Here is a 14,065-nt window from a genome sequence, read left to right as displayed (position 1 = left end):
AGAGGCGTTTTTCCAGGCTAGCTCTCCTAGCAGGTGCTGCGGTGATGTAGTGTCCCCATGAGTGACAGCACCCTGAGCCAATCACGCGCAAACAGAGAAGATCAACGACGCCTACACTCTGTACTTTTTCTGTCTGCCCCTCCAACACAGAAAGCACAGAGCCCTCGCTGAAACAGCTGCAATTTGGAGCTGACTTACTCAACGAAAACTGACCAAAACAACAATACAATGGGAAAGTGACCACCTATGCTTAATAAAAATCAAGCAATTTTTTTTATAATAAAAGGTTATGGTTGCTAACTGTTATCCTATATTGTTGTGACATGCAATTACAGAATTGCATGCAAATCTCCTGGATATTGGTAGGGCTCGACCCCACCTACCACACGTGACATATCGGCACTGCACACCCATATATTAAACTATGGTGCTAATAGTTTTGTATTATATTGATATGTACTTAAATGAGTATTGAATAAAGAGTTGATAGATTTATTTGAAACACATAATAAATATTTATTTTCAGACAAAAAAATAATTTGTTTTACAGTAGTTTGAAAACCCCTTCACAATAACAGCAGGCTGAATTGCTATTCAAGTATCCACATAACATAACTATATTTCAGTATTGCTAATGCTAAAGTAATTAATAATTTACCATAAAATAAAGTCACATAAAAAAAAAATTCTCAGACTGACAAACCACACTTCGTCATTATAGTCAGGTATCGTTTTCAGAGCAGAAAGAGTTATATCTCTGTTGGAGTGTGGCAATATGTTTATGTGTGTGTCACTATATTTGTGTGTGACATGACTTCATGCTGATTTTAACACACAAGTATTGCATGTATAAACCATTCAAATTTCTACATGAAACTAAAGTCATTGTCCTGTACTGAGGCATAAATAGTATGTCATAAGTGCTTCATTACAAGTGGCCTGCAGGACATCTTTTCAATGCCTCAAGACCCTCAATTAAAGTAAAATTCCCCTTTAAATAATCACTGACCTGACGCTTAGATAATTCTAAAGAGAATAATAACTATTTAAAGGGGATCTTCACCTTTATAACGTCATATTTATTACATGGCGCAAACAAGTTGGGAATGGCTCATTAATTCAAATGAATATGCAGTACAAAAAAAGGACTGGAGAAAAACGAGCTCACTATACAATAGGATGTCGCCACAGGGTTAGCAGTTCTATCATATTCCTTATGACAGATAGATAAAGATATACAGGAGTACATTTCTGATTGTCTACTTATTAATAGCCTTCACAAGTGTGCATAATGTACAGACAACAAAAACATTCCTTGTCCTAGACATCCAATCAAATGAGGAAAAAAAGGGCCCGGAGACTTTCAATCAAGCGAGAGGTCTAGGTAACGTCGGTTCAAAAATAACAAGGCTATATTCCTAGATTTTGGGTGGGTGGTCTGGTCAGTGCTAGCATGGAGGTATCAGGTGACGAAAAGTTGTGGATTCCCAACATCTAACATGCCAGGCCTTTTCCCCGGCCCCATAACAATTCGATTTTCATGTCTCTGTTCCAACACTCAGAGAATACTGACAGAACAACACTTATTATTCTCTTGAAGAATAACCACAATTCCAATTCTTGACTGAGGATTTTTTTGGAGTGTTGGTCTTTCTCTGTCCCCTGATCGTAATACAACGTCTATTCCACGTTGGTTCAACGTCAAACAACGTTGTCTCAACCAGTGTGTGCCCATTGGGTAGGCCTATACATTCAATAAGTCTCACATGGTGTGGGGCAAAGTAGGTTGTCCATACACAAAATGCATTCAATAAGTCTCCAATCCTAGCATTTAGCGTTTTACAACCAGAGTCAAAAATGGTTCTGCAACAGCTCATGAAAACGTACATTCTGTGTGGGGTATAACTCTGAACCTTGAGGTAAAGAGTCCATTCCAGAGACTGTACATTTTAAACAAATGCTAAGTTGTATAGAATCCCTTCTGAACCAACTGTGTATAACTTGAAAAACATTTTAAAATGTCATGACTGATTTGTGTTCACAACAGGAACAACAAACTAATGGTCAATGATCTATTTGCAGTTCAAGGGTTAGGTTCATATGAAGCTTCAGTACCCTTCATATCCAACAGTTGCCCTCAAAACATGTAAGTACACAATGACAGTGGTGCTATAAAGTGATTTTGATAACTGTGGCATAATTACAGTGACTGTGACAAAGGTTTCAAATAAAGTTATTAATTGAACAAACACACATTTAGAAAGAATCCCATATGTCAATATGGCTTCATAGAATTTTGGCAACTAAAACAAAATTTAAATAAATAGGTAGGATAACATTTCATTCCTTTGGTCACAAGTACTAAAGAAACAATTTAAACGTATTCAAGGTCAGCAGATCACAATGTGTTCACATATACATCCACAGTGACATCATTGGACTGGCATGTAATGCAGAATATACCACATAAAGAAAAACTGCTCCAACACACAAGCAGTCCTCAGTGCATCTTCGTTTCAGAGGAAATGCATTGAGAGGTCTCATCCAATGATTCTTCTGTTCTTGGACCAGGGAACTGGTATGGCAGTGCAGGTGAATCACAAAGGTCAAAGGTGAACGTGTCCTGCGAGTAGCAAACAACTAAAAACAAATAAAAGGGAACGTCATACTGTTTGGTTAGCGACGTCATCAAACTGCACTGATAATGCCAACAGTATGAAGAAGAGGGGGAAGGCAGTTACGCTGAGGAGGCAGTGGAGTATTGGCTCCAGGTGAAACCTGTGAGGCTGTCGTACAACCAGTGTTCATCCCACCGGTGCCCCAAAAATATGGGACTCCAACACTGGGAGAGGAAACCAACCTACTGGAATCCTTGGGGTTGTCGACATTACACGTATGCCTGGAATCTGTAGTGAGCTTGACCCTTAAAGGAAATGGGAGGAACCCATGTCCAGTTTGTGTAGGGAGGAGGGTTTTTAAATGATTGGTCTGTGTTGAAAGGGTGCATTGTCCATGTCACACACACTTTAGGATTCCCCACCCACTCTGTCACAGTAGGGCAGTAGAGTTGTTACTGACCTTCTGAGAGAAAAAATATATAGTTGGAGCAGGACAAACTGAAACAAATCATAACAGTGGGGTTATTCCTTTACAGAATTTTAAGATCAAAGAGGAGCAAGATTTGAATTTATATATACACACAGTAATATACACATATAATATATATGTATACATAATAATGTTTCTCTGTTGGACAAATATTCTACCCACAGCACATCTGGGGGGGAAACACAGCTACCCAGACATAATAAGGTTTGCCTTCCAAAGAAGCTTGTTCGTAATTGGTTAGTGTTGGAAGACAGAGTGAGCCTATTGGGCCTCCCCGTGTCACGTGTCTACACAAGCATGTGAATCTCGTTATACTCGTCCTGACCATCCTCGTCAAAGTTGGGGGATGACTCGTCTTCCCCGTCGAGCTGTAGAGGGAGAGGATGAGAGTGAGGGAGAGGATGAGGGAGAGGGTGAGGGTAAGGGAGAGGGTGAGGGTAAGGGTGAGGGGAAGGGAGAGGGTGAGGGTAAGGGAGAGGGTGAGGGTAAGGGAGAGGGTGAGGGTAAGGGAGAGGGTGAGGGTAAGGGTGAGGGGAAGGGAGAGGGTGAGGGTAAGGGAGAGGGTGAGGGAGAGGGTAATGGAGAGGGTAAGGGAGAGGGTAAGAGTGAGGGAGAGGGTGAGGGTAAGGGAGAGGGGGAGGGAGAGGGTGAGAGTGAGGGAGAGGGTGAGGGTAAGGGAGGGTGAGGGTGAGGGTAAGGGAGAGGGTAAGGGAGAGGGTGAGAGTGAGGGAGAGGGTGAGGGTAAGGGAGGGTGAGGGTGAGAGTAAGGGAGAGGGGAAGGGAGAGGGTAAGGGAGAGGGTAAGAGTGAGGGAGAGGGGGAGGGAGAGGGAGGTTGGGATGTCATCATCATCTTGATTCATTAGATTAGTGTCTTGATGCGTTGGGCCAATGTAGTGAAACACACCACACACACACCACACACACCACACACACACACACCACACACACACCATTATCCTCTGTATTTTGACAAAGTTCGTTCTCAAGTTGTTGTCATTTAGATCATGAGGTGTGGAGCCTTGAAGGACAGAAATATTTCAACAGAAAAAAAGCTGATTATGTTTGAATAGTCAAATGAAATACTACAGTAATATAGTAAGTGTGTAGTGTAGTTGTGTACCTTTCACAAACAAACAAAAATTCACTGAGAATACAGGGTATCCATGCAACAACTTTTTTTTATAGTTATTTTTTGTTAAATTAGGGGGGTAGATCAGCTTTAATGCAGACAGATTGTAGCTTCCATCAATGTAATTGTCTGCATCACTTCCAATCCCCCCATATATTTTTTTGCTGTTGTTGTAAATATATATATATTATTTTAAATAAATCCCTACCACCCCTCCCTAATTGGAGTTAACTAATGGACAACAATATTTAGGCTTCTACTTCCATTTTATACATGCTACATTATATACATTTTATGGACAGTATATTTTACATTAGTTATCTTTTGTTTGTTTTTAGTCCCAGCCTTCAGCTACCCTCAACCCCTCCAATCTCTCTGAAGATCATCCAGTCCCAGCCTTCAGCTACCCTCAACCCCTCCCATCTATCTCTGAACACCATCCAGTCCCAGCCTTCAGCTACCCTCAACCCCTCCCATCTATCTCTGAACACTATCCAGTCCCAGCCTTCAGCTACCCTCAACCCCTCCCATCTATCTCTGAACACTATCCAGTCCCAGCCTTCAGCTACCCTCAACCCCTCCCATCTATCACGGAACACTATCCAGTCCCAGTCTTCAGCTACCCTCAACCCCTCCCATCTATCTCTGAAGACCATCCAGTCACAGCCTTCAGCTACCCTCAACCCCTCCCATCTATCTCTGAAGACCATCCAGTCACAGCCTTCAGCTACCCTCAACCCCTCCCATCTATCTATGAAGACCATCCAGTCCCAGCCTTCAGCTACCCTCAACCCCTCCCATCTATCTCTGAAGACCATCCAGTCCCAGCCTTCAGCTACCCTCAACCCCTCCCATCTATCACTGAACACTATCCAGTCCCAGCCTTCAGCTACCCTCAACCCCTCCCATCTATCTCTGAAGACCATCCAGTCCCAGCCTTCAGCTACCCTCAACCCCTCCCATCTATCTCTGAAGACCATCCAGTCCCAGCCTTCAGCTACACTCAACCCCTCCCATCGATCTCTGAAGACCATCCAGTTTTGATTTCAAGCTGCCATATATTTTTCCAATGTGCTGTGAAGTTTCACAAAAGTTTTGAACCTTAACATTTTCATAGTTTATACATTTACATTTTAGTCATTTAGCAGACACTCTTATCCAGAGCGACTTACAGTAGTGAATGCATACATTTTTTTTTTTCTGTGCTGGCCCCCCGTGGGAATCGAACCCACAACCCTGGCATTGCAAACACCATGTGTTGCAAACACCATGCTCTACCAACTGAGCTACAGGGAAGCTACAGACTGTAAATTAAAGATAAACATTTTTCCTAAGAGTATTATTAAATATTATTGACTGTTATTGATCAAATCATCCAGCAGCGTTATTTGCAGAGTTAGCTCCAACTAAATGTTGCAATTTTTCTGCCATTCCAGAACCTGCGACCAAAAACAAGCTACATATGGGCAGTACCAAAACAAGGGATCTAATGATTGTGTCTCTTCGCAGCAATATCTGCAGAGCTGGGATGGTTGTTTCCCCCATATGTACTGAACAAAAATATAAACGCTACATGTAAAGTGTTGGTCCAATGTTTCGTGAGCTGAAATAAAAGATCACAGAAATTTTCCATACGCACAAAAAGCTTATTTCTCTCAAATGTGCACAAATTTGTCCACAAATTTGTTTATGTCCATGTTAGTGAGCATTTCTCCTTTGCCAAGAAAATCCATCCATGTGACAGGTGTGACATATCAAAAAGCTGATTAAACAGCATGATTAGTACACAGGTGCAGCTTGTGCTGGGGACAATAAAAGGCCACTCTAAAATGTGCCGTTTTAAAGTGGCCACTCAAGTTTTGAGGGAGCGTACAATTGGCATGCTGACTACAGCTATGTCCACCATAGCAGTTGCCAGAGAATTGAATGTTCATTTCTCTACCATAAGCAACCTCCAACGACATTTTAGAGATTTTGGCAGTCCGTCCAAACGGCCTCACAACCGCAGACCATGTGTAACTACGCCATCTCAGGACCTCCACATCTGGCTTCTTCACCTGCAGGATCGTCTGAGAACAGCCAGACAGCTGATGAAAATTAGGAATATTTCTGTCTGTAATAAAGACCTTTTGTGGGAAAAAAATCTTCTGATTGGCTGGGCCTGGCTCCCCAGTGGGTGAGTGGGTGGGCCTAAGCCCTCCCAAGCACAGCCAGGGCTGTGCCCCTGCCCAATCATGTGAAATCCATGGATCAAGGCCTAATTCATTTATTTCAATTGACTGATTTCCTTATATGAACTGTAACGCAGTAAAATCGTTGAAATTGTTGCTTGAGCTTATATTTTTGTTCATGAATACGACATTCTATTGGCTGCAAGAATTTCTTAATCCGGTGTCGTTTTGTGTATCAGTTCATAAACCATGTGTCATGGAATCGGTACATTGAAAACCTCCTCCAACTATTTTGCAAGCTGTCAACTTTTGGGTCCTTAAATTAAACTGGAATACTTTTTTACTTAAAACAATTTTGGTCTTTAATGCAGGGCCGACATATAAATTCCTTACCTTCTTCCCTTTCCACTTCTCCTCCATTTTTGAGGTAATGCTGCAATCAGTTGGATGTAATTTTGAGTAGAGCAGACAGACATTTCCATATACTTTTGCTAGCTGCATGTCTCACATATCTCCACCAGTCCTATTTATGACATCATTTACAAAGATTATGCTGTTTGAATTTTTTTTCCTCCATTTTTTTAAATATATTTTTACCAATTTGTTTATTTGAGTTTAACCATAATATTTTATCAAATATTTGTTCTGTCTTTTCTGGTGGATTAAACTGAAATTTCACCCAGCTTTCTATTGCTTGTTTTAAAAATAGCGATCTTTTGGAGATTATTTCATTGTCAAACAACCAAAAGTGAGAGATTGTAATCTGAATAAAGGGAAAAAGGCCATTCTTGAACACGGGGTGAGCCATTCTTACTAATCTGCTAGCAGTGGATCTCAATCCTGGTCCTGAAGGGGAGCACATTTTTGGGGAGCATATTTTTGTTTTGCCCAAGCACTACACACCTGACTCAAATCATCAAAGCCTTTTGATGAGTTGATAATTTGAGTCAGCTGTGTGGTGCTAGGGCAAAAATAAAAATGTACACCCTTCTAGGTCCCCAGGACCAGGATTGAGAACCAGTTCGGATTTAAGTATAGCTTTTGAATGACTGAAGCCTTTATTGAGAAGTCCAATGCTTTAATATTTCATAATTTCTGCCTTCCAAATTCATATTCATTATATCAATAAGGCTGTTTAATTTTGTCTGGCTTGCTGTTCCAAATAAAGTGGAATATTTTTTGCTTATCTAATTTAAAAAGCAAGTCGTTAGGTGTCGGCAGGGCCATGCTACTACTTCTAATGTGTGACCCAACGTTGCCCAGACCAGATGATTGGGCCAGAATTCGGATAAGTCCAGGAATGTCCACCTACCGCCTGGAGTTCACGCTCCTCAAAGATCCGGGAGAGGATGAGGCGGCGGAGCGGCACGGTCATGATGAGGATGAAGGGGAAGGCGAGCGAGACCACGGTGGACTTGACCACCCACAGCAACATGATGCAAGCCAGCTGTATGATGGTGAACATGTTCATACGCCACGTCTTCACCTGCAGCACAAAGGCACACACACATTATTATGGGGTTATACATGCTTATGACAAGCCTTACAATCCATTACAACTGCATCCTAATGTATTATTCCTGCATGCTTTAAGTAAAGTGTTACCCCACAATTGAATTGTATTCATACTTTATTGCCAATTAACAGTGTTAGGAAATAATTTGTTTAGGGATAATGTTTTGGGCAGGACAATTGACATGCTAGACATACGGACAGACAGACAGGCAAAAAAAATGTTTTTACCGTGCATATGGAATGTTTCCCTGCATATGGAATTTATTATATAGAATTAGATGGATTGAGCTCCATCTACTGGGTGGATCTCCTCTAGTCTTTTATAACATTGATCACAAAATGACATTAGATCAATGTCTTGGGGCAACTTCATCTCAATAAACTGACAAACAGACCAGGAATAGAAACCAGATATCTATAACAGAAACTGATCATCATATTCTGATAAAGGGAACACCTTGGTCACGTACAGTATATGTGGCTAGACTCTCCATCATATTCTGGTAAAGGGCTCACCTTGGTCACGTATATGTGATCGGGGTGGTGCTTGGCTGGCGTGAACATGAGAGTGATGCGTTCGTAGAGCTGGATGCCGGTGATTGACGTGACGCCCATGTAGAGGAAGATCCCGAACAACACGGCCAGCGGAATGTGACGAAGCACATCTGTCATCACGAGGGACATGCCTAGGGAAAGTCAAAGGTGAAAGGTAAAATGTGTGACATCTAGGTTGCCTAGGGATCTGTAGGGTAGTCAATCTCGGTTAGACCAAATATTAATCCAGAAGTAAATGTTAATCCAGAAGTAAATATTAAACCAGAAGTAAATGTTAACCAAAACTAAATGTAAATCCACAAGTAAATGTTAACCCAGAACTAAATGTTAACCAGAACTAAATGTTAAGCCACAACTAAATGTTAATCCAGAACTAAATGTTAACCCAGAACTAAATGTTAAGCCAGGACTAAATGTTAAACCACAACTAAATATTAATCCAGAACTAAATGTTAATCCAGAACTAAATGTTAAGCCACAACTAAATGTTAATCCAGAATTAGATGTTAGAACATAACTAAATATTAACCAGAACTAAATGTTAACCCACGACTAAATGTTAACCCACAACTAAATGTTAACCCAGGACTAAATGTTAAGACAGGACTAAATGTTAAGCCAGGACTAAATGTTAACCAGAACTAAATGTTAACCAGAACTAAATGTTAACCAGAATGAAATGTTAACCAGAGCTAAATATTAACCAGAACTAAATGTTAACCAAAATGAAATGTTAACCAGAGCTAAATATTAACCAGAACTAAATGTTAACCCAGAACTAAATGTTAATCCAGAACAAAACATTGACAAGCTTTTTGTTCAAGTGGAACACCAAACAGGAATGTAAATACAAGGTTTGTTAGTTTTAATCACAGAGGAAGCCTTGTTATACACAGATAAATAACACCTCTACAAGTCACTGCCAACTCATTGTCTGTTTATTTTCCTATTTCTTGGTTTGCTTTGGTACAGTACACTGTCCCAATGGTACAGTACACCTCACAAGGTACCATATTCAAAGACACCTCAGAATGGACCAATATCTACTATGAGGAACACCTTCCTTCACATCACAACAAGCACCCCAGGACCTAGATATCCAATCCAACCCTTTCCAGAACCACAGCATCCTCCTCACCCACGAGTACGGCGACTACAAGGCCCGTCAACCTCTGCTCCTTCACCTCCTGGATCACGGGCTTCTCGCCGGGCGCTGTGGCCTTGCTCATGACAGTAAGGGCGTTGACATGCGTGACAGAGCGCACAGTGGCGGCGGTGAGCCAGGGCAGGCCTAACAGAGGGCACATGGCGCCCAGCGTGACGATGAGCAGCAAGTCCAGGTGGAAGCCAGAGCCCTTGACCAGGCGACGCTCCTTCTTGCTGACGATGAGTCTGGGATGGGGGGAGAGGGGGGTAAGGAAAGTGTAAGGGAGGTGTAAATAAACACTCCTGTACACACACGCATACATGCAGAAACACATTTGTGCAAAATCACACACACACACATTTGCATAAACACAGACTATATGTGCAAAAGCACACACACACACACACGCGCATAAACACAGACTATAAGTGCAAAATCACACACACAAACGTGAGCATGTTCACACACACACACAAGAAAATGCACAGCACATATCCTTTATGTGGTCCAGGACACCACAAGTGGAAAGAAGCCCTATTTTCATGTTCTTATTTGTTGGTTATCGTTACACAGAGTATCTGGTTCTGTGCCTGTGATATGAAGATCGTAATTGTGTAACGTCTTTCCTCTTCACTTTACTACAATCTGATTGGTTAATTCCAGAGATAGATTAGATGTCTGTTGGTTAACACTAGAAGTCAAGGATATGTTTTGTACAATTCTACAAAGTCCTTGATATAAACGTCGGCCTATAGCCTATTTTAGTTTCCGTTACAATAAAAACATTACAGCGTAATCCATTTGATCAACTTTATTTGTATATTTGATTAGTAATAGTTATAGAAATGAATAAAGTCCAGTTACAGAATCTTTGAAAAAGGAGAAAATAAAAAGATAATAACTTAACCAGCCAGGTCACAGGTGAAATGATTTGCTGTATTCCTAAACAAAAGCACCAGTGCGTGAACAATTGTAAAGGATGAATTGCATAAATAAATATTCTGAAGCGGTTGCGAGGCAGGGTCTCTCTGAAGCGGTTGCGTGGCATGGTCTCTCTGAAGCGGCTGCGTGGCAGGGTCTCTCTGAAGCGGCTGCGTGGCAGGGTCTCTCTGAAGCGGCTGCGTGGCAGGGTCTCTCTGAAGCGGTTGCGTGGCAGGGTCTCTCTGAAGCGGTTGCGTGGCAGGGTCTCTGAAGCGGCTGCGTGGCATGGTCTCTCTGAAGCGGCTGCGTGGCAAGGTCTCTCTGAAGCAGCTGCGTGGCAGGGTCTCTGAAGCGGCTGCGTGGCAGGGTCTCTGAAGCGGCTGCGTGGCATGGTGTCGCCGAAGCGGCTGCGTGGCATGGTGTCGCCGAAGCGGCTGCGTAGCATGGTGTCGCCGAAGCGGCTGCGTGGCATGGTGTCGCTGAAGCGGCTGCGTGGCATGGTGTCGCCGAAGCGGATGCGTGGCATGGTGTAGCCGAAGCGGCTGCGTGGCATGGTGTCGCCGAAGCGGTTGCGTGGCAGGGTCTCTCTGAAGCGGTTGCGTGGCATGGTCTCTCTGAAGAGGTTGCGTGGCAGGGTCTCTCTGAAGCGGCTGCGTGGCAGGGTCTCTCTGAAGCGGCTGCGTGGCAGGGTCTCTCTGAAGCGGTTGCGTGGCAGGGTCTCTCTGAAGAGGTTGCGAGGCAGGGTCTCTCTGAAGAGGTTGTGAGGCAGGGTCTCTCTGAAGAGGTTGCGTGGCAGGGTCTCTCTGAAGAGGTTGCGTGGCAGGGTCTTTCTGAAGAGGTTGCGAGGCAGGGTCTCTCTGAAGTGGTTGCAAGGCAGGGTCTCTCTGAAAAAGTCCACCCCATACCTATCAGACCACAATGACTCCACATCATGCTCGGACAAACAAGAGTGCAATAAATGCTTTGAGTTCATCCATAGACATGTCCCATGTACTGTTTCCTTTTCTGTGTGCATGAGCAACAGTACAATCTCTGATGTGCTGCAACATCTGCATGTAACATAAACTCGCCACTCTTTTCTACCCAAACCGTACCACCCCCCAGACTCCTGTTTCACCGTGCCATCCCTCCCAGACTCCTGTCTCACCGTGCCATCCCTCCCAGACTCCTGTCTCACCGTGCCATGCCTCCCAGACTCCTGTCTCACCGTGCCATCCCTCCCAGACTCCTGTTTCACCGTGCCATCCCTCCCAGACTCTTGTCTCACCGTGCCATGCCTCCCAGACTCCTGTCTTACCGTGCCATCTCTCCCAGACTCCTGTCTCACCGTGCCATGCCTCCCAGACTCCTGTCTCACCGTGCCATGCCTCCCAGACTCCTGTCTCACCGTGCCATGCCTCCCAGACTCCTGTCTCACCGTGCCATCCCTCCCAGACTCCTGTCTCACCGTGCCATGCCTCCCAGACTCCTGTCTCACCGTGGCAGTTGGGATCACCGTCTCAGTTGGCTCTGTTCTGGTTTTTCTGCGGCGAGGCTCAGGCTTCGGAGGCAGAGTCTCGAAGTCAACATCAGAATCAGATGAAGACTTCATCAGCAATGTCGATTAAGCTCAATATCTGATCCTTCATCCGACTCCAACTCCAACTCAACTAAATTCTGCACCATTTGCAATGCTGTCAGTGGGTTCATTCGTTTGGTTGGGCTTGCCATTGTGAACTACACACCTAGTGTTGTTCTTAGTGTCTGATTTGACTCTTTGAGGGGAAATTAGACACTATTTCCAGCCTTTTAGAATAAAATAATTAGCCCGCCCACAACATCCACTATTCTTCATCATCAATAAACTTTTAAATTCAATCACCCTCTTCCCCTTCCTCATCATTCAGTTCATTGAAGTCACATGCACCATTATACGTTTATATTGCCCATTCATCCAGAAAAGCATATTTTAATTTAAAGTTTATTATGTTACTAGTTTTTGCTTAGTAGGCAGAGCAATGCTGCCGTGCGAGTGGTCATGTGCTGAATGCATGGACAGCACGGATATTCTTGGTATTCTTGGAAATAGTGCTGCACCTCCTGAATTCTGAGAGTTATTTGACAAAGGTAAGTGTAATAGAAACTGCAGAATATGCTAACAGAATACAGGCTAACTCTTATTATGTGTGAAATTAGTTTTGATTTGCCAGCTGTGCAGGTTGACCGGCATCGTTTGTTTCCTGCTCATCAACTTGGATAGAGTCAAGGATATGTTTTGCATTATTCTAAAGGCTTATTGCAACACATAGCATAGCATGTGTTAGCATAACATGTTTTCATTTCACTTACAATACATTTGATTAGTAATAGAGTCTTTCTAAATTAAATCAACCTCTTTACCCTCCGTGCCATTCAGTTATCATTCAGTTAGGCCTAATTTAAATTTAATTGTGAAGTAAGATGCACAATTATCACCCATTCATCCATTTGTCCTTCATTCAGTGAGGAGAGAGAGACTCATTAGCGCCTGGCTGAGTTTTAACGTCTTACAGCACATTGTCTTGGAGCCTGGCAGGGTATCAACGTCCCACAGCACATTGTCTTGGAGCCTGGCTGGGTACCAACGTCCTACAGCACATTGTCTTGGAGCCTGGCTGGGTATCAACGTCCCACAGCACATTGTCGTGGAGCCTGGCAGGGTACCAACGTCCTATAGCACATTGTCTTGGAGCCTGGCTGGGTACCAACGTCCTACAGCACATTGTCTTGGAGCCTGGCAGGGTACCAACGTCCTACAGCACATTGTCTTGGAGCCTGGCAGGGTACCAACGTCCTACAGCACATTGTCTTGGAGCCTGGCAGGGTACCAACGTCCTACAGCACATTGTCTTGGAGCCTGGCTGGGTACCAACGTCCTACAGCACATTGTCTTGGAGCCTGGCAGGGTACCAACGTCCTACAGCACATTGTCTTGGAGCCTGGCTGGGTACCAACGTCCTACAGCACATTGTCTTGGAGCCTGGCAGGGTACCAACGTCCTACAGCACATTGTCTTGGAGCCTGGCAGGGTACCAACGTTCTACAGCGCATTGTCTTGGAGCCTGGCTGGGTACCAAATCAAATCAAACTGAATTTGTCCCATGCGCCGAATACAACAAGTGTAGACCTTACCGTGAAATTCTTACTTACAAGCCCTTAAACAACAGTGCAGTTCAAGAAGAGTTAAGAAAATATTGACCAAATAAACTAAAGTAAAAAATAATCATAAAAAGTAAGAGAAAAAGAATAATAATAACGAGGCTATATACAGGGGGCACCGGTACCGAGTCAGTGTGCGGGGGTACAGGTTAGCTGAGGTAATTTGTACATGCAGGTAGGGGTGAAGTGACTATGCACAGATAACAAACAGCGAGTAGCAGCAGTGTACAAAAGGGGGGGTCAATGTAAATTGTCCGGTGGCGATTTTATTAATTGTTCAGCAGTCTTATGGCTTGGGGGTAGAAGCTGTTGAGGAGCCTTTTGGTCTTAGACTTGGCGCT

General features: G+C 43.5%; 1 protein-coding gene across 4 annotated transcripts in view; it reads right to left on the bottom strand.

Moving 5' to 3' along the window:
• Positions 1 to 500: 500 nt before the first annotated feature.
• The window catches only part of LOC106586823 (anion exchange protein 3), a 95,332-nt gene continuing 81,767 nt past the window's right edge, over positions 501 to 14,065 (bottom strand). For all 4 annotated transcript variants that reach the window (XM_014174517.2, XM_014174521.2, XM_014174520.2 and 1 more), the window contains 4 exons: positions 9,618 to 9,871; positions 8,441 to 8,610; positions 7,722 to 7,895; positions 501 to 3,476 (listed from right to left, as the gene is read on the bottom strand). In XM_014174517.2, the coding sequence (XP_014029992.1) occupies positions 3,396 to 3,476; positions 7,722 to 7,895; positions 8,441 to 8,610; positions 9,618 to 9,871 (679 nt within the window). In that variant the 3' untranslated portion in view covers positions 501 to 3,395. The remainder of the gene's footprint in view (positions 3,477 to 7,721; positions 7,896 to 8,440; positions 8,611 to 9,617; positions 9,872 to 14,065) is intronic.

Source organism: Salmo salar, chromosome ssa25, assembly GCF_905237065.1.
Source record: "Salmo salar chromosome ssa25, Ssal_v3.1, whole genome shotgun sequence".
NCBI lineage: Eukaryota > Metazoa > Chordata > Actinopteri > Salmoniformes > Salmonidae > Salmo > Salmo salar.
The sequence above is the reverse complement of the archived record's forward strand: the minus strand, read 5'-3'. Positions and strand labels throughout refer to the sequence as shown.